This window comes from Danio rerio, chromosome 2 (assembly GCF_052040795.2).
Source record: "Danio rerio strain M-AB ecotype USA chromosome 2, GRCz13ab, whole genome shotgun sequence".
NCBI classification, from domain to species: domain Eukaryota; kingdom Metazoa; phylum Chordata; class Actinopteri; order Cypriniformes; family Danionidae; genus Danio; species Danio rerio.
Genome location: NC_141022.1, coordinates 17927828 through 17953031, shown reverse-complemented (window position 1 = coordinate 17953031; position 25204 = coordinate 17927828). Strand labels below are relative to the sequence as shown.

General features: G+C 35.4%; 2 protein-coding genes across 4 annotated transcripts in view; both read left to right on the top strand.

Moving 5' to 3' along the window:
- LOC147846305 (uncharacterized) overlaps positions 1-25204 on the top strand; it is a 350900-nt gene that overhangs the window by 225610 nt on the left and 100086 nt on the right. The gene's annotated exons all lie outside the window — the stretch shown is intronic.
- tecrl2b (trans-2,3-enoyl-CoA reductase-like 2b) lies at positions 1487-24818 on the top strand. 3 transcript variants are annotated; one of them, XM_087239282.1, is made up of 13 exons: positions 1487-1780; positions 6916-7672; positions 10625-10676; positions 10829-10873; positions 11280-11383; positions 11473-11588; positions 14996-15101; positions 19787-19859; positions 19930-19973; positions 20146-20203; positions 20502-20590; positions 20759-20804; positions 24410-24818. In XM_087239282.1, the coding sequence occupies exons 2-13, from the start codon at positions 7508-7510 to the stop codon at positions 24535-24537; spliced, it is 1026 nt and encodes a 341-aa protein (XP_087095408.1). In that variant the 5' UTR covers positions 1487-1780; positions 6916-7507; the 3' UTR covers positions 24538-24818.

Here is a 25204-nt window from a genome sequence, read left to right as displayed (position 1 = left end):
GTAATAATAATTATCGTCCAGTGCCAATGGATAAAGAAAAAGGCTGACTAGTATTTAAAACTACTACTCATCAGTTTCTTCTTCTTTTTTATTTTTCATGCATTCATTTTCTTTTTGGCTTAGTCCCTTTATTAATCTGGGGCCGCCACAGTGAAATGAACTGCCAATTTGTCCAGCAGATGTTTTACGCCACAGATGCCCTTCCAGCTGCAACCCATCTCTGGGAAACCTTTTTTTATTTTTTGCAAATAAAAAATAAAAAAATCTAACAATGCCTGAGTGACACATGGATTATTAAATTACAATTATCAAATTACAAGGACTGCATTGCTATCATTAATATGCACTTTATTTAAAAGGTATTCATTATTAGCATTATTAGTAATTAAACGATATATTATTTTATTTATATAAATTTTTTTTTTATTTATATAAAATTGTTTGTTTAAATGTAAGCAGCACTTAATGACAGATTAATTGGATTACAGTATTACATAAACTGCATAACCATACTTATAACATATATTTAAAAATATTATATCCACCAAACATTTTTTTTAAGTTTACATTAAAATTTTATTTAGTCAACAAAATATACTCAAAAAATAAATTTTGCTGCTTGTTCAAACTACTTATTTAAAATGAATTGTAACAAAATAATTTTTGTGTTTTTTTTTTGTGACAACTTAATTGTTTTATGTTCAACCCATTTAAACTTGTAAAAACGATTAAGTTAAGTTGATTGATTTGTGTTAAGACAACAAGTAATTGTTTGGAACCCAGCATGTGTTCTCTAAATAAATAAATATTAACTTATTATTCTATTAGAAAATTATCAGAATTATCTATTATAATAATAACTAAAATCACCATCTTTTGGAAGGTTTAGCACATTGCTTGGTTAATATTCTTTACCTCAAGGATTGTCAAATTTTCCCTTAAATCTCTTTAGGTTAAGAGAAAAATAATCCTATAGTCAACATGATTTAAAAAGATTTTGTTACAACTTCATAGATATTGCAGCTTTTTAATCGTTCAAAATTCACATTAATCTATGACTGTACTTTATGCTCTCAACAAAAGCCTCATCAAATAATGCTAACCATAAAACCAAAGACCCATTTTCAAAACCCATTAGAAATCCCCAAAGGAAATCAATACCTTGAAAGTGCTAATTATTAGGCTTTTGGGACTGTTCTGCTGCAGTGGACATCACTAAGCTCAAGAAACACGAGCTCTTGTGTTACTTAAAGACAGCACTGCCTCCTAGCGGCTCAAAGCATACAATTACGAGCTCAAAACTGAACACACTTCACCTTAGTTTTTTTATTTTACAAAAGAGGCACAATAATAAAGAAAAGGCAAACAAAATAACTTGAAGTGTACTCGTGGCTCATTATGTGAGAAACTCAATGTCTACTTCCAGCCACAGCGGCGTTTAGTCTTCAGCTCCTCCTTATTAATGCTGATTTGTGGCTAATTATCCACTTTATTGATCACTGGAGACTCCTGTCTGTTCATTTCCAGCAGTTGAGGGCACTTCCTCTCTATTTGACATCCTCGTTAGGGTTCAGCAGGAGATATTCAAAAGCTGATAACTTCTAACTCAACAAGCACCAGGCAGGGCTACACATGAGGAGTTATGGCCGGTTCTGCTCATTTGGACATGCTGGATGAAAACACTGATTCTTTCAGAGGCTGGGAGACTTTTGTGTGGCATGGGTTTCACCTGGAGGACTGGAAGAGGCATGGAGTCATTAATAGAATCGCCTATTTTGAGGTAATCACTTGAAATTTGGTGTTATTTTCCACCTGGGGATGTTCAGTGTGTTGCAGTTGTATGTTGTGTCATATTGGATACTCATGACTTGGGCCAGATAGAATCTGCTGACATTTTTTTGGTAATTCTCAAGAGAATTTACTTAAAATAAATAAATAAATAAATAAATAAATAAATAAATAATTTAAATAATTTTAAATCTTTGGATTTATGTGTAATGATTTTGAGAGTATCATAACTAAATACCTAATATTTAAAATTAATATTTTAAATTATATGTACTTTTTACAATGCAAATGCAGAGAGATATTTATTTGGGAAACAAAGCAAGTCTCCCATTATATATCTATTAAAAGAAAATATTACTTTACAAATTGTATTGTCAATAAATCATATGAACATTTTTATATTGGTCAATAATATCACTGAAATTAATTTTACACACATTTACTCAAGTAAAAGTGAATTAGGTAAGCTGAATTCAGCATAGGCTCATTTTGAAACGTAGCCCTATATACATTACTGGAGATAGTGTATTATGTAGCCGGAAGTATGTATGGCTGCAATTCATTTTTTAAATGAATGCTACGGGGTGGTATGATGACACTCCTTTTCGGTAAAGAACGGTTCCAGAAAGTGGCTAAGACAAAAGCAGAAGCCAAAAAATAAAATAAACAGGGTGAGAATGTGGTAAAAATCTGACGAGGGCTTTTCTTTTCCTGGATAGCTTTTTAAATTTGTCGGTTGGGTTTAGGGAAGGGGTGGGCGGGTCAATCTGTGCTTTTTAAAATACTGTTGGTTGGGTTTAGGTTAGTCGATCGGTCAGTCTGTCAGTAAGTCATTCAGTCAGTCAAGCAGTCAGTCGACAGTGGCCTTTGGTGGATTTACGAGAGAAGAGCAGGCGCAAATGGCACTAGCGAGAGAAGTTTGAGATCTCTAAGAGCGTACACGGCGACCTCTTTTAGATTCACAAAAACAAAAACTGCAAAACGTATTCGATGGTCTACAGAAATCTATATAGAGGTACGTTTTTAGAATGAGCCTAAGTTGTGTATGTGTGTTCATGAAAGTGTATGGGTGTTTCCCAGTGATGGGTTGCAGCTGGAAGGGCATCCACTGTGTAAAACATATGCTGTAAAAGTTGGTGGTTCATTCTGCTGTGGCGATCCCAGATTAATAAAGGAACTAAGCCCAAAAATAATGAATGAATGTTTTGGGGGGATTGTAACCATAAGCTTTTCTTTTAAAAAAAGAACATAAAAAATTTGTGTTGAATTATTTATAATTAATTATTTATAGTTAAGAAGCGTCTAATTCAAGACCTAATTTAAAATGTATTTTAAATGTTCATATAAAATATGACAATCAAATAAAAAAATAATTATAATAAATGGTTTTATAGTCTAGGCCACATTTTTGTTAAGTTTGGACCCATTACTAAAAATACTTTTGCATACAGGAAAAAACTGACCTGAATGTATTATGCCAGTTACAGAAAGTTTGTATATCTTTATATAGTTGAAGTCAGAATTATTAGCCCTCTTTTGAATTTTTTTCTTTTTTAAATATTTGCCAAATGATGCTTAACAGTGCAAGGAAATTTTCACAGTATGTCCAAAACAATCTCACGGCAATTCGTAACTTTTTGATTTAGTGGCTAATTTGAATGAATTCGTACAATCTAATTCATACAATTTAGTACGATTAGCTCATCCCCCAATGACGGTTGGGTTTAGGGGTGGGAGCGCCTCCTTTTTAAAATCATACAATTTCGTTCAACTGAACTCATACTAAACTGGCAAAACGTAAAATACATACGTTTTCTCGTGAGATCAGGCTGGTATGTCAGATAATATTTTTTCGTCTGTTTTTTTTCTTCAGTTATCAATATATCGACTTATCGCACAACACATGGACATGACCTCAGCCATTTTTGGTTATGGAATATATATCACCAATATATATCACTCATACATAAAAACCAACTACAGCAACAGTTTAGCTGATTGTGCAACATCTCTATCTCTAATGGAGGCGTCAGTGTCAGTTTAAACTCAGGTTAAAAAAAGTATTTTACTATTAATTACTATAGTATATTTTCATGTGGGTGCCTGGCACCAGAAACTAGATCTGGTAGCACATATCGCAGCCTCTGTTACTTTTTACATTGCACTTTTTTGTTATCTTTTGTTATTATTTATTTAGGATATGCATTTTCAGATTCTGTTTCCAATGACTAATTATTACACCGTCAAAATCACTTGAATAAAATAAATATTCTTAACCAAAAATATTAAGTGTTCTATGGAAGAGTGTACTTGCATTGTGATGCTATAACATTGTCATTCTGGCATTATATAATAAGTGGCATAAAGTCTTAAAAATGTCAATAATATAATTTATCACAATATATTTTGGTGCAATATTGTGCAACAAATATAGATATTGTGACAAGCCTACATACATATTTATATTCATTCATTCATACATTTTCTTTTCGGCTTAGTCCCTTTATTAATCAGGGGTCGCCAATGAACCGCCAACTTATCCAGCATACTGTATGTTTTGCGCAGCAAATGCCCTTCCAGCCGCAACCCAACACTGGGAAACATGCATGCACTCTAGCATTCACACATATAAACTACAGCCAATTTAGTTTATTCAATTCACCTATAGCTGATGTCTTTGGGTTGTGGAGGAAACCAGAGCACTTGAAGGAAAACCACACAAACACAGGGAGAACATTCAAACTCCAAACAGAAATGCCAACTGACCAAGTTGGGGCTCGAACTAGCGACCTCCTTGCTGTGAGGTGATTGTGCTATCATCTGCACCTCCGTGACGCCCACATATCAATAAATATGCTAATGTGGAGTAATAAACATGAATTTTTTATGAAAGTAAATTATTATATGCAGATGGTGTATGGAGCTAATAATATGCCAAACAATCTGAATTTAAATTTTGGACAATTGTAATTTAATAAATCTGAATTTGAATATGCCATTTCAATATGTTTTCAATCCATGTTTGCAACTACGACATTTTCTAGAATCATCTGTTAAAGATGGCAGGGTACTCTTGATCTTTCTGACATGGAAAAACAGTAGTATTCTTCATTTTCTGTCAAAGGGAAGATATCTTTTTATTACTCAATGTTATCTAATGTAGGGTGTTTTTCCTTTACCTCCTTGAAAGTTATATCGGAGAAAGACTGTGGAGCAAATTTTAGTGAAGAAGAATGGTTTTCGATCTGTTTTGGCCACAATTTCAAACCACGAGCAATTTTTTATTTTTTTTCATAGAACTTATTTAAGGCCAGTTTGTTTAAATAAGATATTTCCTAATGTTTCTCAAGATTATAGGTAAACCTTTTGCCCTTTCTCTAGCTGTTTATCTTCTGAATTGTAAAACTGCTCTACATCATAGTCATGGACTAGAATCTGTGTTATACTTTTGTACATATCTTGCAAGAAAATGTATTATTTTGTTGTGGTCCTCTCCTAACATTCCTTTTGTCAATATGTGGATAAATCAGATTGCCATTTTCTTACCCTTGAAAAAACTGACTTATGACTTGCGTCAGAAATCTAATGGTTTCTGGCAATCTGGAATCCTCTATGGGAGTTTTTGGAGAATGTATCTTGATTCTTATTTATTTTTTTTTTAATTCTTATTTATTTTTTTGTTAATTCTACCCTTCACAAAAGACTTGAATTACTAGCCGATGGATGATTGTATAATAGATTGCCATATTATTGTATATGATGACATAAGACACCTATAACACTGTTCTGTCATTGTAAATCTTTAAATAAATAAAAAAAGATGTTTTGAAATTACAAATTTTGAATTTCATAACTTGAATATTGAACATCTGAACTTTAAGACAACTGAATTTTTCAAGGCTGATCTTGTTTATGGACGTATTTTCAAACTTCCGATTTTTGGAGTTCTGAATTCACAGACTGCAGATATCCAGTTTATAAAAATACGGTTTCAAATTTTCAAGATGAATAAATTCAGTGCATCTAATTCAGTATTCTAAAATTCAAAACCAGAAATTCAGATTGTGTAATCAGATTGTGATGATAAAATTAATTAACCAATGATATTTAATTGAATTAAATATATGAATTTGGTTCACTGGGGCATGTGTATATATATTTATTACACAAACTACTGAAAATAGCTGACCCCCGATAGTCTGCAGAAGAAGTGTGTCCTCCTGAGCCTCACATACAAAAGTAAATTCAAACAGCTCTGTGATTGGCCAAAATGCTTAGTTTGACTTTTCGGGAATCGTCTACTCTTCCCTGTTTATCAACCCTGACCTACTTTCTGCTGAATCTGAATTTCACAATCTGAATTTCTGGTTTTGAATGTTAGCATATTGAATAAGATGCACTGAATTTATTCATCTTGAAAATTTAAAACTGTATTTTTATAAACTGTATATTTGAAGTCTATGAATTCAGAATACAAAAAACCTGAAGTTTGAAAATACATCTATAAACAAATTCATCCTGCAAAAATTCATTTGTGTTGATTTTCAAATGTTCAATATTCAAGTTATAAATTCAAATTAAGAAATTCAAAATCAAAACATGTTTTAATGGCATATAAAATTTCAGATGTATGAAATTACAATTGTTAACAATTCAAATGAACACAATTCAAATTCAGATTGTTTTGGCATATTTTTAGCACCATAATGGTGTAGTAACATTTAATTATGTACTAATATCAACATTACATCTTTAATAAACCATTCTATTTTAAATGATAAAATGATATTTGTAATATACCACTACTACTACTAATTATTATTATTATTATTCATCAAGGAACTATGTTATATTTTGAACTCTATAGTTTGAACTCTCAGTAATGATTTAAATCACACTGAACTGAGCTAAACTGAACTGAACTGAACGTAAACACTAAAAGCTGAACTACACTGTTCCAGTTACTATGACCATTTATGTGAAGCTGCTTTGACACAATCTACATTGTAAAAGCGCTATACAAATAAAGCTGAATTGAATTGAATTGAATATTTTCTTCTGATATTAAAGTTGTCCTGTGAGTGCTGTGATCATCTCTGTGTATTCAAATCTACTCTTTGACTGTAGATCTGATATCTCAGCAATGCTGTGCTCCACTTCTCATCATAATGTTTCTCATCAATATGCTGATAATCAAGGCTAGACTATCAAGGAAAGGCCATATAAGGTTTGAGCATGATGGGGAGTCGTCTCTTCTTACCCAAAGGATTAAAGTCCAAGCACTTGATGATATGATAGTTGACAGTGTTATTGGGGTTCAGGCTGCAGCAGGGCTGATGAATTGCCCCTCGCCGTCAGAGACAAATATAGACCAGCCTGCAGCTCTGAATCCAAGACGTGCCCCTAAAGTCTGCTCATGTGTCTGCACTGAATGTTTTGACTACACCAAAGACAGATTTCTGCTCACAATTAAATTTAAGAATGCATGACACACCAGGCCCTTCATGTTTTCTGTAATTGAAAAGTCTCTGTAATTTTTAAAATCTTGTTAGCTCCAATAAAAAATATGCAGCTACTGTATGTCAACAAGATACCCAACTCGATCTGCCTGTGAGGTCATCATGAGATACCATAGCTTGACCACGTGAGGGTCGGATGGCATCAGTTCGCCAAGCGCCCTCAGCAGGGCTTACCTACAGTACAGCCCTCAATAGGCATCATGGAATGTCTGAACTTAAAGGATTTGTTCACCGTTGCGCACTTCATAAAAGCCAGGTGTGAGCACGGCCTGAAAGCTGGTGAAAACAAGGATAAGAATTATGTCTTTTTTGAGGTGGAGATCCTGGACCCCAAGAGCAAGGCGCAACTCTGCTACCTGGATAAGGTGTGTTGTCTTGTTCAGCTCAATGTTTGATATGATATTTCGGTTTTTGTGTACTTTTATATTTAGCCATTTGGTTGGGGGTTTTGTCCATTTTTTTTTTTTTATGTTGTTTATGTTGAAGTCGGCATGACATCAAAAATGTACTCTTCTCAATTCTATATGTTATGTATATAGTAGTGGTTGTTAGAAACAATGTGTCTGAGCACTTCATAATTTTATTAAAATTAATTGGCCTAATAACCTTCCCTTCCACCTCAAAATGACTTTTCTTCACTTCTGGTCACATGGAATGCCTTTAGGGTGGAGCTATCAGTGCAAGTCTCATTTTTGTCATGCCTTCACAGGAGGCAGAGGTTTGAACCAATTTGATACAATTCATTCTGTAAAATAGCTCCTTGTTTCATCATCATTGGGCACCTGGAAACATTCTGAATCAGAGGATACTAATATTATTCTGCACAACTGAGAACAAACTAACAGTCTTTCTTTATGTTATTAGCAACACCCATTTTCAAGCGATTGAATTGGTTCCCGAAACAATGCACCACCCTACAATTTTTTTCTATCATTTATTACATTTACAGTATGACTTGATATACAGAAAATAAAAATTCTTTCGTAAAGTTGACAGTCTTGTTAAATTAATTACCATTCACAGAGGTCAGAAAAAACAAAGTCAGCATGAGACAGAATTTAAAGGTGCAGAATGTAAGTTTGACACCCAGTGGTTGAACCAGATATTGCACTCCTAAATCAAAACACACGCAAGCGCAGGTTGCCAGATTGATGTGAGTGTGCCTGACTATCGATCCTATGTGCTGATTTAGAGCTGATTAAAATCGTGCCTAAAGCAACGGCACACCATATAAGGAATATTTCCCATAATAAAAAGGGGGTTTGTCCTAACCAACACTTGGAATTTATATTTTAGACACAGCTTTTATTTCTCACAGGTGAACAACAGAAAACTTGATGACATGATCACCTCAGGTACACCTCATGTGCTTTGTTCAGAGGTTAATGCTAATGTGAGTTTGCATGCCATTTTATATGACATTTACTGACATACTACTGAAAGCAGCAGCAAATAGTTCACCTCAGATCTTGAAAATAAAATAAGCCATTTGAAATTGAACTTTAGAACTGTGAAATAATGCAAACAAACACATATCAGTTAAATATGTTTTAATTAGATAATAAAAATCACCATTTCATGAATGATTGCATATTCTGTGCTTCTGAATAATTGCTTATCACTGCAAATCTCGACACAAAGCGTGTTGTTAGGACACAGAATTACAATGTAACCTACCCCCCTAATGTTTGCGTTTGTAATATTTATATTATTTGCTAATTAATAACTTTATGTGGAGCTCTGAATCTCCGTCTTATTTCGGAGTCTGCTACTGTCGACCGGAGGTCTCATTTCGGTCACAGTTGCATGCTTTGCCTTACTAAATGAATGAATGAATGAATGAATGCACACAGTTTTCCACCAAGGCAACCCAGGGTGCTCAAATATAATTGTCTAACGTGACAGTGGGTGGGTTAAAAGAACGAAACAAAGACAGCTTTTCAGCAGGTAGCAGACATTTTCAAGGCAGTATAGCACTGTTTTTCAGATAAACAAGTATGTTCACTTGGCATATTTCTTAAATATTTGCAAACATATTATGGTATTTTTTATGCTTTAGAAGAGTCAAAATCTTACATACAACACCTTTAAGGCTTTACTTTTTCCCCTATCATGGAGTACATCAAATTGAAACGGTGCTGAAAGAGAAAAAAAGCAAGGCGATGCATGATTTCATTCTTTGGAAACTAAACTGTTAGTCTGGATTACTAACAAAATAAAGAAAAATTGGCGAAGGCAGGGCAGGAACGAGCCCCTTACTGATAGCCCCGCCCTAAAGGTATTCCATGTGACCAGAAGTGAAAAAGTCATTAACAGGGGGCTGGGAGGGTTATGAAATCTGATTTAAGATTATGAGGGCATATGGATATTTACTAAATAATGAAATGAACAGATAAATCATTCTTAAGCACTACTATATAAATATAAATAAAAAGAATAAATTTAGATTTGATGCCAACTTTAAAATGCAATGTTCTGTATTATCAGTAGATAATATCAGTAGATGTCAATTTGATAATGTTTTTGTAATCTGTCATTGTTGTTTTGGTTGTCAAGCACATGCCTAGAGAAAGAGCACATATCACCTCTTAAATATTCTATTTAAACTGTATGCTAAAAATGTTTTCAGTAAGTGTATTAGGATTAAGTTATTTATGCTTAGTAAAAGTATAGATGCAAGCGACTGACAGCAAAGCCTACACCTTCCCCTAATTCTAACTGTGAACACTTTCGTAATATTTCCCATTAGGAAATTTATTAAGATTAAATGAGTGAGTAAAAAACAGTGGAACAGGTTTAGTCTTTATTAACATTTTTTATTTTGAATATTTATATCAGACATAGGTGCAAAATTATTTTGCTCCACTTTTACTATAGTACACGATTTGTGAACTAATATGTTTTAATGCTTTCCAACAGTACCGCATACCACAAATAAACGTGCTCTGTAGCTCACCTGGTAGAGCACTGTGCTTATGATGCAGAGTGTTTGGGTCTTATAAAACAATGTGCGAAAAACAGATGCTAAATAAATAGCATGGCTACTTCAGGAAAATGCATTTGTATTGCATATGGTTAGAGTAAAGTTTAGTGTGGAGATTTCTGATCTTCTGTAAAATGAGCTGTGCTTCAATCTTGCTTATTTTTGCATATTTGCACCACTTACTGGACTTTTCACTCTTTAAAAGTGCATTTTCCAAAAATGCTGTCACAGGCACATATTTTCATGAACCTGTATTGGCCACAATTTATATCTGAGTAAACAAAGGTCTTTTGAGGGAGATTTACACCTGAAAACAATTCTTGAACTTTCTCAGGTGGAGCCCAGTGCCACCATCGCTGAGATCAAGGGTTTGTTCCACAAAACTTGTAAGTATTTTTTATCACTATTTTTTGCTTTTTGACAAAGACAAAAGTTAAAATGAATAAAGAAATAAATTTGTAAATAAATAAATATGCTTAAATTGTTAAGCTGGAGTTTTATGCTAATGTAAATATTAAAATTCTTGAATTTCCTACAGACCCCAAGCTTTATCCATCACGACAAGCACTGAAGCTGCATCCTGGTAAACTTAAATGTTTTATTTTATTTTTATTTATTGTAAGCATTACAATGTATTCTAAATGCTCGTTCAACCCTTGTAAATTTTCACCAGTCCTTTAGATGGCTAGGTAAAATAAAACATTCTAGAAGAATTAAAGCCTAATACAGTAGCCAGATGCTTCTGCAATCTTAGATCTGCAACAGCTGTGTTACATATGTGCATGTCTGCACTTCTCCTGCAAGAATTTTAAGCATCATTTCACTCTAGAGAAGGCCAGAGCAAGAAAACTACAGCTTTCAAACAAACAAAAGCTGTTAATACAGCATTAGAATCATTAAGGAATAAATCTTGTTTTGTTGGCTATTTAATCTGAGGTGCATTTACTTCAAGAATTTTTGCTATCATGACTGAATTGCTTGATCCTCAGAGGGAAAAGCCCTCAGTGATGAGGATGTTTTGGAGGATCTGCCGGTGGGCACAACCGCAACCATGTTCTTTCAGGACCTCGGCCCACAGATAGGCTGGACTATGGTAAAGAAAGCAATCTGATGTTTATTTAAACATGATTACCTCATATGAAGTGAAAAAGTTCTTGATTTTTGTTTTTGGGCTGATTGTAGGTCTTTCTGGCGGAGTGTCTTGGGCCGCTTTTTGTTTACCTGCTGTTCTACTTTCGGCTTCCATACATCTACAGACACGAATATGACTACATTCGAAGTCCATTGAAAGTTGTCAGGTAAGTTTTTAGTGAAAACCGCCATTCAGATGAGTTTAAATACAAGATCTTTTCCCATTTTTGTTGTTAACAAATGCAGTAAATTAGCCGTCCTGTGAACTGTATACAATTTTTTAAAAATATTTCCCAAATTCTGTTTAACATAGCAAGGCAGTTCTCACAGTATTTTCTTTTATATATTTATATATTTATATATATATATATATATATATATATATATATATATATATATATATATATATATATATATATATATATATATATATATATATATATATATATATATATACACACTACATGACAAAAGTCGCTTAACCAAGTTTTAGGAACAACAAGTTATAACTTGACTTCTAGTTAATCATTTGGCATCAGAGGTGCCTTATATAAAAGGCATTTTCCCAAAATAAAATATGATCATGTCTTAATTTTTAATAATACAATTAGGACATTTAGGTCTGACTTTGCTAAGACAAAAGTCTTGTCACTTAAAAGAAATAGTGTACAGTATAGAATATAAAGCCATGGTGCAGTGGAGAAAGAATGAATATTGTGTGTGACTCCCATGAGCTTGGAGGACTGCATCCATACATCTCTGCAATGACTCAAATAACTTATTTATAAAGTCATCTGGAATGGCAAATAAATCGTTCTTGCGGGACTCCCAGAGTTCATCAAGATTCTTTGGATTTATCTTGTGTAATAGGCAGCACAAGTGTCTTGATACCTCAGGCTGTTAATGTTGCCATCCACTCAGCAGGTCTCTCGCTCACCCCTTACTGAATGTAACCCCAAACCAAGATTTTTCCTTCACCAAACTTGACTGATTTCTGTAAGAATCTTGGGCCCATGCAGGTTCCAAATTGCCTACTGCAGTATTTGTGATGATTGGGATGCATTTCAACAGATGATTCATCAGAAATCTGTTGTCGCGCGCGTACTGAATAGCGGTGTTGTCGCGCGATTTCTTATCAGCTGTGTTGTCACGCGTGTACTGAATAGCGGTGTTGTCAGCACACTGTTCAGATTGATGCAGACATGAGACCTCTATCTTACTCATGGTTTGTCCTCTCAAGTGGGGAAAAGACAATGCACAACGTTACCCACTGCTGTCAACCTGGGCCAAGTCGTATCTCTCTTGTCCCAGAAACCTCAGTCCCAAATGAGAGGGTTTTTTTTCTGTTGCAGGGGACATTGTAAATGCCCAGAGATACCAGCTTTGACCAGATTATATTTATATGATAATTTTCCTTTAAACCCATCTCTATCTAAGTGAGTGAGTGATTAAATGTTGAATGTGATGAGTTTTCAACAATACTAAATTGAAACTTTATGCAAAGCTTACAGATAGATGGGTAATTTGTATGTCATTGACACTTTTGGCACTTTTTTGAAGTATTTTCATAAGTTAGTTTTGTTTTTCCTGTAAATGATTCAATAAATACCGTACCGTGACATTCATACCGAGGTATTACCGTACCGTGAAATTCTGATACCGTTACATCCCTAATATATATATATATATATATATATATATATATATATATATATATATATATATATATATATATATATATATATATATATATATATATACATACTGTGTGTGTGTGTGTGTATATATTAGTGCTGTTAATCGATTAAAAAAATTAGTTATTAATCACACTTTTTTGCAGTTAATCACATTTAAAATACTGAAACGTAATTTTGGCTATTCAAATATAACATTAACGTAAACGCAAGACAAAAAAAAACTATTTAAATTCAAATCATTGTTATTAGAATTTTTGTTTAACTTGTAACACAGATTTTTCATGTAAACAACAAACCCACAGTAAACCATCAAGATCCTGGCTTGACAGCCATATTTATTACAGAAATAAAAACACTCATGTTAGGGCCATTTGAATTTCAGAACAATCAATACCAATAAAGAAAAAAATCATTTCCATGTTGGATTCTAAGTGGACTGCAAAAAAATACCAAAATACAGGCATTGGAGCTATGGAAAATGGAAAATTATAATAACAATAAAGTATTGAATACAAACAATTGTAGTAATTGAAAAGTTGTATTGCTGTGAGTTAAGAATATTAATTATAAAGTGGAAACAATTTTGCTTAGTCCTCCTTTACATTCAGCCAGTTGCTAAGACAGTCCAGTCTGTTGACATTATAGGGGGACAATGTGGTCCTTTTGTTTTGAATGATGTGAGCTGAGAGTGAGAACAGACTCTCACAAGCAGGATTATTGAATCAGCATATGCATTTCAGTGCCTAATTTTGTTGCCACTGGTGCTGCGACAAGGATGTAAGAAACATCAAGTGGTACATCAAGGTCACCCACAGATACACATTGTAACACCAAAGACTAATTCTGACAGGGACTTTGGTCACACCAATTCTAAACATTTAAACAACTTTGAGGGATACGGACAGCGAAATCAGTGCTGTTTAAGCATTTTTTTAGTTGCTAGGAAACGCTAGCACCCACACACATGTACATATGTATACATATATATATATATATATATATATATATATATATATATATATATATATATATATATATATATATATATATATATATATATATATATATATATATATATATATATAAATATAAATATATATATATATATATATACATACATATATATATATATATATATATATGTATGTATGTATGTGTATATATATATATATATATATATATATATGTATGTATGTATGTATGTATGTATGTATGTATGTATGTATGTATGTATGTATGTATGTATGTATGTATATATATATATATATATATATATATATATATATATATATATATGTATGTATGTATGTATGTATGTATGTATGTATGTATGTATATATATATATATATATATATATATATATATATATATATATATATATATATATGTATATATATATGTATATATATGTATATATATATATATGTGTATGTATGTAGAGAGAGAGAGAGAGGACAAAACATCTGTTGTCCAGTGACTTATTAGCCTACATGTATATACAGTTAAAGTTATAATTATTATCTCTACTGTATATTTTTCCTCAATTTCTTTTTATCAGAAGAAGGTTAATTAAATTAACTATGCAAGTTTGGGTAATTAGGCAAATAATTGAATAATGATGGTTTGTTCTGTAGACAATCAAAAAATATTGCTTAAAGGCTAATAATATTGATCTTACAAATAGTTTTAGAAAATTAAAAACTGCTTTTATTTTAGCTGAAATAAAACAAATAAGGCTTTCTCCAAAAGAAAGCATATCATAGGACTTGATGTAAAAAGGTTCTTGCTCTGTTAAACATCATTTGGGAAAACTTTGAAGAATTTTTTTTTACTTCAACTGTATGCAGCAAACAGTTTATATTTGACTCTGCTACAGGCTGGCTTGCTGGTGCCACTGTCTTCATTACATTAAGAAGCTTGTGGAAACTATTTTTATCCATCGCTTTTCTGACGGAACAGTACCTTTACGCACCATCATGCTGGTATGTTAGTCTCCTGTATTTTTAAATACAAAATTTGATTTTTTAAAATTTTTCTAGAGCTAAAAGAGGCAACATGCTCTCATAACATGTCTTATTGTGACTCGCTCCTAGCTTAGCACATTAGCAAACACATCTGAAGTGCTTATGACATTGGCATTAGTCCAGAGGTGTCAGTGAAGCACAGTGGAGCTTATATTCGGGGGATATTTGGCTGCCTTCCATTAAGCGTCCTCTTGCTGGTTTAAATTATGCTCCTACAGTATCTTTCAACACACTCTTGAGTTCATATGCTTTGACCATATGGAATAGGCGATCAAAATATTGCCTGTACATGGGAATGCTAATCATGCAAATGGTGGAGGATGCAAATGAAGTTAAACAGCTGAAGCACAGGCCCACAATTAAGGTTTTGTGTTATTAAAAGGGTTAGTTCACCCATAAAAAATTATGTTAGTAATTAGCATAATTTAGTTTCAAATCCCTGATAACTTAGTTCCTCTTCAGAACACAAATGTAGATATTTTAGTTGAGATCTGAGAGCTCCCTCATCTTCCGTAGACAGCAATCATTCTGAATCATCCAGAAAGAGAGAAAAAACATATTATCAGAATGTTCTATTAGAATATTATGAAGCTACAAAATACGTTTGTGCACATATAGAACAAAATAATGACTTTATTCAACAGTTTCTTCTTCTCAGTGTCAGTATATTGTGCATGTTCATGGACACTGTGCACTGATGTAGACCCTTGTACAGGATCAACCTACAATAAAATAATGATCAGGGGTTTTATTAACTATTATTAGTTTTACACTTTATCGACCATTGTCCAGCAAATCGAAGACATCGTATTTTACCGATCCCATTTATATTATTTCCGTGGCCAATGATAATAACAACCAACTAGTATTGGGTTAAATTTTAGCAAGGTAACAAAATTTACAGCTCGAGACACATAAACACCAACACAGTTCTTACAAAATAAAACAAACATTTATTGAGCTTCATTACAATACATGAAGCTACTTAATTAACTAACAAACAAACACAAACTCACTCACACACACACACACACACACACACACACACACACTCACTCACACACTCAGACAGAGGCAGTTCAGAGGATGCATAATGAGTTGACCACTGACCCAAAATAATTGCAGTACTTATTAATAGATCTTAGAATCACATCTGAGAAACCACAAAAGCAGAGATTTGGCTTATCTTAAACTGCTTCACATCTAATTGCACCAGGTCAGCAAGAGACAATATTTGTTTGTGTTACTTGCGCATTTGCTGTAAGTCTTGAGTTTCCTTTGCCGGCTGGACTGAAAAAACGGTGCTCCGGCTTGGTTGATGACTCAACTTCAGTGACATCCTTTACTCGTTCGTGGTGACAGACTCTGCTGAAAGTCTGTTTACATAAGTTCTTGCAGTTTCTGCTGTCCCGATACTTGAGGAAGTTGCATAGAAAGTTTGTGGTGACCCAATCACATGGCAGTACCTGAGAGCAAAGAGAGAGGGGGCAGAGGGCAGCAGCGAGTGCAAGCAAGCTAATGCAAAAAGCCAAGTTTTACTGTTGCAGAAAGTTTTTTAAGTGATCTGGTTTGGTCCAACCCCATGGCACTGTCTTCCAATGAGTGGTCGCCATGGAGGGAGAGGAGACGGCCCATACCATTATATTCAGGGTAAATAATGAAAAAAAAAACAGATTGTTTGCTAATTTCAATGCTGCAAGCATTGGTATGCTAATTTTTGTGTCATTTCTTACCGGCCTTGTTCCAACACACCAGAGGCTGTTCACCTTGTAGACCTGCTGCAGATATGAGTACAGCCCAGCACGACACTTACACTTTCTCCCCCGGATTTTCAAGGGTTGGTGAGAGCTCATCGGATGCCATCAGTGTGTGTGTGTGTCCTGCAAGATCCAACCCCCCACCCCCCCAATCACTCTGGGTTGAAAGACATGAGGAGGAATTTATCTCGATTTCCTCGACCCCTTTTTATGATCTTTTCCTGCCTGCAGGTTCACTTACGAGCTCATGCGGGGATAGCCCCAGAGGAACCCCCCTGAACAAACTTTTGTTTGCTCTCCAGGTGTGAGGAGAAGATCCCCTTGACCCAGTTAATGATCCTTCCGCAGGTTCAACTACGGAAACCTTGTTACGACTTTTACTTACTCTCAACAACTGAGCTTGATTGTCCTCCCGCTGCTCCACCAGGGCCCACAGTCAGGGAGCCCCAGGCTGGACCAGGCCGAGGTTCTCATTGAGCTGCTCAATCCGTAGTAGCGATGGGCAGTGTGTACAAAGGACAGGTACTTAACACAAGCTGATGATTTGCGCTTACAGGGAATTCCTCGTTCTCTGGAAACAATCCACGGTCCCCATCAATGGTGGGGTTCAATGGGTTATGCGCGCCTCTTACCTCCACATGGGTTTTGGATCTGATAAATGCACACATCCCTGGGTAGCCAATCCCGCCGTTTGTCAGGGGGGAGGTTTCCCAGTTCCACGACTGTTTGCACTACTCTTGGCAGGAAAAGGTTACCCCCCCAGGCCGGCCTACAAGCTTGGAAACTTTTCTATAAGTTTTTTCGACGTTGGTGTTTGACCCTTTCCGAAGCGGTGCCGTTAATTATTCACAACCATCTTGCCTCTTATTTCCTAATTGACTTTCTCAGAGAAGGACCCAGGACATGCCAGATCAATGTGATGCTATCCTTCTTCAGCTGGCTGGAGCTAAGGCTGTCTCCTCTGCACTGAGGGGTCGGGGATGACAGTTCGCTGGGAAAGCATCACCTCATCATCCAGTTCCCAGACGCATGAGACGCTTTATAATTAAATCAATCCTGTTCTCCTCTCATGTCCTCTTGGACTTCTCTCTGTAGGCGAGGTCAGTAACTTTAAGATTTCTGTCCAGGTAGACAGCTCTGCTGGTCATGTTGGCATTGGTCAAAAGGGTCAGATATCTGGAGGCTTTTCGGTCAGGGAAGTGTGCCAGCAATTTGGGCCGGCCTAGGTGCCTGAGGTTCCTATAGTGCTTTTATTTTCAGACCATTTAGTGAACCTGCAAGCGCTGCCCATGGAAGAGGCAGACCTAGTCCCTTTCTTTGCAGTGTCCTGTGCACTGTGCTATGTGACGGCATTTAGAGCTTAGGACTCTAAACAGCTCATTTTCTGTTTTAATCGGCAGATAGGAAGTGCCGTATGCGAGGTTGGCCCACCGTATAGTGAATGCCATCTCCTTCGCTTTTCAGTGCCAGGGTGAGCCACGTCCCTCTGGAGTGAGAGCGCACTCCACAAGGTGTCACCTCCTCTTGGGCATGAACAAGTGGCATCACTCTAACAGACATCTGTAGAGCTGTGGGCTGGGCGACACTTAATAAATTCTTAAGATTTTATAATCTTTAAATGGAGCCATTTTCTTCGTGTGCTAAATGACGCCAGTAAATGAAGAAATTTAATTTGGTGTTGAAACATGCTTGCTGCGCCTTTCTCTCTAACACAGAAATATGTCCGCTTTTCCTCTCTGCTCAGTTAAGTTCCCCATTTGGCGAACCCTACAGAGTTCCTCAGAGGCCCCCAGCACCTGACACAGCAGAGGAGTTGGGTGCCTGGCCCATTATGTTGCTGGCATGCCAGCTCGGTCAGACCGCATTATGGGTTTAGGTGCCTGCTTTGTGTTATCTTCACTGGCTATCCCTTATACTTCACTCAGCCACAGTATAGTTCCCCCCCTCCAGGCGGGTTGGTGTCTGCCCTTCTCGCTAACCATCCTTCATATGTGTACTCCCCCCTTCTCAGGGTTTGTACATATGTCTTACTGGGGAATCACATGCTTTCCCAATGTACTGTCATATTTTAAATTCCTAGAATTTAAAGGTGCAGTAGGTTGTCTTCAGAAACATTTTTTTTTGTTTGTTGTGCTGGTTGAAAGTCTCTTCACATTCTAATAGTGATGATTGTAACGAATGGAGGGCTTCATCTCTGGTGATGATGGTTTGCTCACGCTTAGCCTAGCAAACCTTTCACCAGCAACGAGGCAAGGTTTAATCACTGTGTTTTCCATACATTTCCCCATAGTGGAAGTTTTCCACATAGCATTAAAGTTCCCCTCCTGCTGGGGAATGTAACGTTTAATACGTACCCCTCATTCCCCAAGGAGGAAAATGGAAATGCTATGTTCCTTCACCTTAGCTGACAATTGTAGTTTGGCTTGTTCAGCTAGTAAAGGTTCTTTTGGGACACATGGCTGGTATTCTTATACACAATTGATTGTGATTTGCTTTTTTTATTGGCCCGTTTTATTTTTTCTTCAGATGATTGGCTTTCTAAGCAAAATCCTCATAATGGAAGTTTTCCTCAAAGCATTTTCGTACCTCCTCAGGGAACAAGGGTTATACAGTAACATTCTGATTGAAACTATTAAAAAGTATATGGTCTGTTATTTTTCTGAACTTTAAATGAGTCTGGAATCTTGCCGTCTGGAGGATGAGGGAGCTCTCAGATTTCATCTAATATCTTAATTTGTGTTCTAAAGATCTTGGGGATTCGTAAGGACATAAGGGTTATTATAATGCTTACACTTAAGATAGTATTAATTAGTACTTTCCATTATGTAAGCACATATATTGTGTTATACTAGAGTCAATCCTTATGAATTTATTGTCATTCTTTAGCTATGTCTGTACTACTGGGGATTTGCATCGTGGCAGGCGTATTATATCAACCATCCGCTCTACACCCCAGCAAGTAAGTGTTCATTATGTCACACATTAGAGTGGTTTCTGTGCCCCATATTAACTCCTGACTGTTTCTCTAGCATATGGGAGGCTCCAGATTTACTCTGCACTGGCGTTGTTTTTGGTATGTATGTCACAACTCATAATTAGTCAGATACTGAATGCTATACCATGTAGTGTATGTCATTAAATAAAACCCTAGTAATAAAATGCACCTTTAAGAGTGAAGCTCAGTCATTTTCAAATGAGACTATGCTGCTTTTCCACATTTTATTGTCTTTTTTTATTTTATTCAGCTCTGTGAATTCGGAAATCTTTCAGTTCATCTGATTCTGAACCGAATCAGCTGTAATGGTGAGTCCTAATAAAGATTCCTCTCTTTAACTGTGTGGGTGTAATTATCAGCAATTAGGACAGAAAATGAAACCTGCAATTTATCAAAATCATCAGCACCATGTCTTTATTCCTTTCATAAAGGAATGTGTGGGTGTGCACAGTGAATTGTCAATTATGAAATTAATATATGCTTGAGAGACTATGCATTCTCCTGGACAAATGCCTAATACTGCAGTTTCTTGAACAGCATCCAGCAGTACTGGATATTTTTTTTATTACCGCATAGCCTTACAATCTTCTTCTCACACTTTGACAGGTTCCAAGCCTACAGAGATTCCTTATCCTACAAATAATCCATTCACTTGGCTCTTTTTCTTTGTGTCCTGTCCAAACTACACATATGAGGTTTGTCAAGCAACCTGTTTCATGTCAAAAAAGTAGTTAATGTGGCATCTGGAGCATGTTCATGTCTGTAGAGAGTGACTACAGTATATCCTCATGTTAAAAGATTTAGGAATATTTGCAAAAAAGCATCCTGTTGCTTTGTAAATGGAAACCTGTGTTTATTTTCAGGTGGGATCATGGATCAGCTTTGCAGTCATGACACAATGTGTTCCAGGTACACAGTATGAAGCATTATTTGCAGTAAGGCCAAATGTCTGAGACCACAATATGAGCTGTAAAATCTGATTCAGTGAATATGAATAATACCCACAGAAATTGGCTTTTTTTTTTTTTTTTTGTTAATTTACTCACAAGCATGCAAAGATGTAGGTGACTCTTGAGTAGACTGATAAAAAATATGTTGATTTTAAAATCCTTATGCTTATATACTGTATAAGACCTTGCATGGTTTGGCTCTTCAATATCATTCAGAACTTTTAACCGTGTACTGTGGGCATAATCTACTTGCCTCAGATTCTGGTCTTTAAACAGTTCCCTCTACTCGTCTGCACTCTACGGGTGACCAGGTTTTTTCTTTCCTTGCTCCAAAACTCTGGAACTCACTCCCCTAACATATTAGGCATGCAGAATATTTTAAAGTATCCATGAAGACTCACTTTTTAGACTTTATACTTTATGCTTCCACACCTGCCTTATTTAGTTCTGTTGAATCTCACTAGAGTTTGTTTTCCCTCTTGGTGCGGTTCGTTTGGGCTGGTGTGAATGCAGCAATCGAACTCAAGTGTGCACAAAATGGATTTTGTCAGATGATAGAATTTTGCTTCTTTTCAACTGGTTCGGATTAAAGCCAGCAGTGTGGTGTGAAAACGATTTAAAGACGGCAGAAAATGCAACAATGTATCGTTTATTGCCCTTGGTCTAGACCAAATGAAGCGAACTACAGATGTGAAAGCACCCTAAGATGTTTGATCTTTTTCATATTTACAATGTTTCTGACGTTTTTCCACTATCCTTGCACATTTTAAGTGTAAAGCACTTTTCAGAATTAAGATTTAAGGAGCTGTATATAAAATAAATAATGATAATTATTAAAAACTCTTTTCTGTTGATGCATAAAATGCAAGTCAGTGATTACTTGTACTTCAGGAGTAAAAATAAAACACATACAGGCAAACAAAAGAAATGTGGCTAATAATGATACATTTTGGTCAAAGGTGTAGGCCAGCCAGAAAAAAAAATTACCTAAATTTTCATTCTTTCTGATGTGGTTTTAAACCTTTATGGCTTTTTTTTCTTCAGTTGTAAACAAAGGAAGTTTTTGGTTGTTAACAAAAGAAGAATGCTGGTTGTTAGCACCCATCAAACACCCTTATTTTGTGTTTAACAGAAGAAAGAAACTCAAAAAGTTTTAAATAAGTGAGGGGTGAGTAAATGATGACAGAATTTTCATTTTTGTTTAAAACAACCCTTTAAAAAAACATTGCAAGAAAGATTGTTAACAGCCTTTATCGGAGTCCTGCTTGTGCTCAGAATGTCATGAACACAATCAATACTGTTTGCCAAAGTTGTGGATTAAAGGTAATTAGTAATATTAATGGTTAATATTCTTAAAGGAAACCATTGACTTAAATTCAACCCAGGCTCATTATTGCTTTGACTTGTTACAATTAAATTAATTAAGTTTAAATTAATTTCTGACAGTTTTCAGAAATAAGAAAAAAAAACATTTATTTCTTTTTGGTGTAACAATTTTTATTAATTTAAAGTATGTTAATATAATAATAATAATAATAATAATAATAATAATAATAATAATAATAATAATAATAATAATAATAATGGGTGACCCGGTGGCACAGTAGGTAGTGCTGTAGCCTCACAGCAAGAAGGTCGCTGGTTCGAGCCTCGGCTGGGTCAGTTGGCGTTTCTGTGTGGAGTCTGCATGTTCTATCCACATTCGTGTGAGTTTTCTCCGGGTGCTCTGGTTTCCCCCACAGGTCCAAAGACATGGTATAGGTGAACTGGGTAGGTTAAATTGTCAGTAGTGTATGAGTGTTAATGATTGTGTATTGATGTTTCCGAGTGATGGGTTGCAGCTAGAAGGGCATCCGCTGAGTAAAACATATTCTGTATAAGTTGGAGGTTTATTCCGCTGTAAGGACCCCAGATTAATAAAGGGACTAAGCCAAAAAGAAAATGAACAATAATATTACTTTTTATTACAGTACAAATAATTTCCTTCGCGTGTAATATAATATTTTATGTGTTGTGGCAAGTACAAGTATTGTTAGCTAATAATAGCAAACAATACTTGTACTTGCCATAAATAAATTACTAAAACTTGTTGCACCTAAAAGAACTAACTTAACTCATCATAAGTTTGTCAAACTTAATTCATTTAATTGTAACAAGTCAAAATACTTTAAGTTTTCAATTTTAAGCTGTACATTTCTGGAGATTATGATATGCATCCCAGGAGGTATGTTTTTTGCAGTTTTTGTTTTTGAAAATCCACCAGAGGCCGCTGTGTATGCTTTTTGAGATCTCACATTTCTCTTGTGAGAGCCTTTTGCATCTGCTGTTCTCATGTAAATCCATCACTGCTGATCTGATTGAACTGATCGACTCCTTTTTTAAACCCAACTGACAGTGTTTTCAAAAGCAATCCAGAAAAAGAACTATGTTCTCACCCTAATGTTTACTTGTTTATTTAATTTGTTGCCTTTGTTTTTGTTTTGCCTGCTTTCTGGAACCATTCTTCACCAGACTCAAACCCCTCTGCATCTTAAGTCCTAGTAGCGCAAAAAGTAACAGAAACCGTCGGCAGCGTCATAATGCACCAAAGTGTTACTTTTAACGACAAAATGCAAAATGCTCTCCAGAAATGTATACGGGGGTACGTTTTCACAATGAGCCTGTGTTACTTAAGTTTTCTTAATCCTTAAGGACCAGCATTTTAATTAAAATCTTCTTTAACGTACCATAGAAGAAGAAGACAAGTCACTTATTTCTTTGTTTGCTAAAGGGTGAGTAAATTCAGTAAAAAAAAAAAAAAAAAAAAAAAAACAACTTCAAAAACTTCAGCATATTCCTTCAGCAACTTTTATGTGGTACTGGATCATTGAATTGCTGCTTATTCCCCAATATACTTCATTTGGATGCTAACTAAATGAATGTAAATGTCATTTTTTACTGGTGGTCTTTGACTTTTGGAACCTGCTTTATATACAGTATTTCAGCACATTGTGTGGTTTATTTATAAACTAATTTCGAGAGGATCACATGCTGATGATCAACACAGCTGGCACCATATTAGCTCCCTAATCTTTCCTTTTAGATGATTACGGACGCATTATAAATAACCAGAGCATTTCACTCCAGTTATCTTCGTCTTGAACAGTGGCTAGCACTGTCGCCTCACAGCAAGAACGCCGCTGGTCTAACCTCTTATCGGGCCAGATGGCATTTCTGTGCAGAGTTTGCATGTTCTCCCTGTGTTAGCGTGGGTTCCCTGATTTCCTCTCACCATCCAAAAACATAATCCATAGCCAATCGACTAATCCAAATTATCACCTAAGATAACCTTAGTTTACACTTCTCACACAACGACAAGCAGGGGAGTTCTCAAGACCTACCTGAGCTCGAACTCCCCTCTCACCCTTCTAACAGGAGGGAGTCCTGGGCTCGAGGATATTATAAGCTCAGGGCTTTCTCCTAGGACAATATGACAATTACGCTTTATTGATCATCAGCTAAGTGGGAAATCTTGAAATATTTTGCAGCATCTGCCTGATTAAAAAACGTAACATGTTTCCGCAGTTGGAGTTTTCGCATTTTTGAGTTTTATTCAGATGACTATATGGGCTCGGGCAAAGCATAAAACCTACGTGAAGGAATTCAAAGACTATCCTGAGCTGAGAACGGCCATCATTCCACTCTTCTTCTAAGATCTGCTGGATGGAGGATGAATCTACATGCACTTTTGTCACTGGATGCCTCACCAAACGTCATATTATACACTGCATAAATACATCTATTGTTTTGATCATTTCATTATGTGACACATGCTAAAAATGACACTAACAGTGACTTTTAAAAATACAGTCTAATGTGCAGGTGGCCTATGAGTGGAGTAAGTCTTGTACAAGTGTAAAGCAAAAACATGATGTAGAGTGAGACATCGATATTGATTGTTGATTTTTGTATTTCATTAAAGTGTTTTGCAGAACATTGGTGTGTTTGAGTTGTAAACCCACATGACTACTAGTAATTTATAGTCAATTCTCTGGTGTTTTTGAACCATGCTATGGTAAAGTACTTGAGTTGGTAACAAAGTTGCCTTGGCAGAAAACACAGCGTATTTAATTTCAGTCTTAAAGGCTACCTCAATGTAAAGGCTAAAAATGTGACCTCCTGTTGCATCTAAAATGAGATGCAGATTCAGAGTGATAAAAATTTACATGATGTGGTTTTTCATTAGCAATTAATATAAAGATTACAAATGTAAACATTAGCTGAGCAACTTACAGTGTAAGGCTTGCCCATCAGGCACACTCGCTTCTGTTGGTGTCATCAATCTGGCATCCTGCATTTGCTTGGAGTCATCTGAAAAGG

Bases quoted from the DNA above. Each gene is read 5' to 3' on its own strand.
- tecrl2b (XM_087239282.1), top strand. From the start codon at position 7,508: ATGGAATGTCTGAACTTAAAGGATTTGTTCACCGTTGCGCACTTCATA. The intron at 19,974-20,145 runs GTATGTATGTCA...TATTTTATTCAG, and splicing joins CTGCACTGGCGTTGTTTTTG to CTCTGTGAATTCGGAAATCT. The intron at 20,805-24,409 runs GTACACAGTATG...ATGTTTCCGCAG, and splicing joins CATGACACAATGTGTTCCAG to TTGGAGTTTTCGCATTTTTG.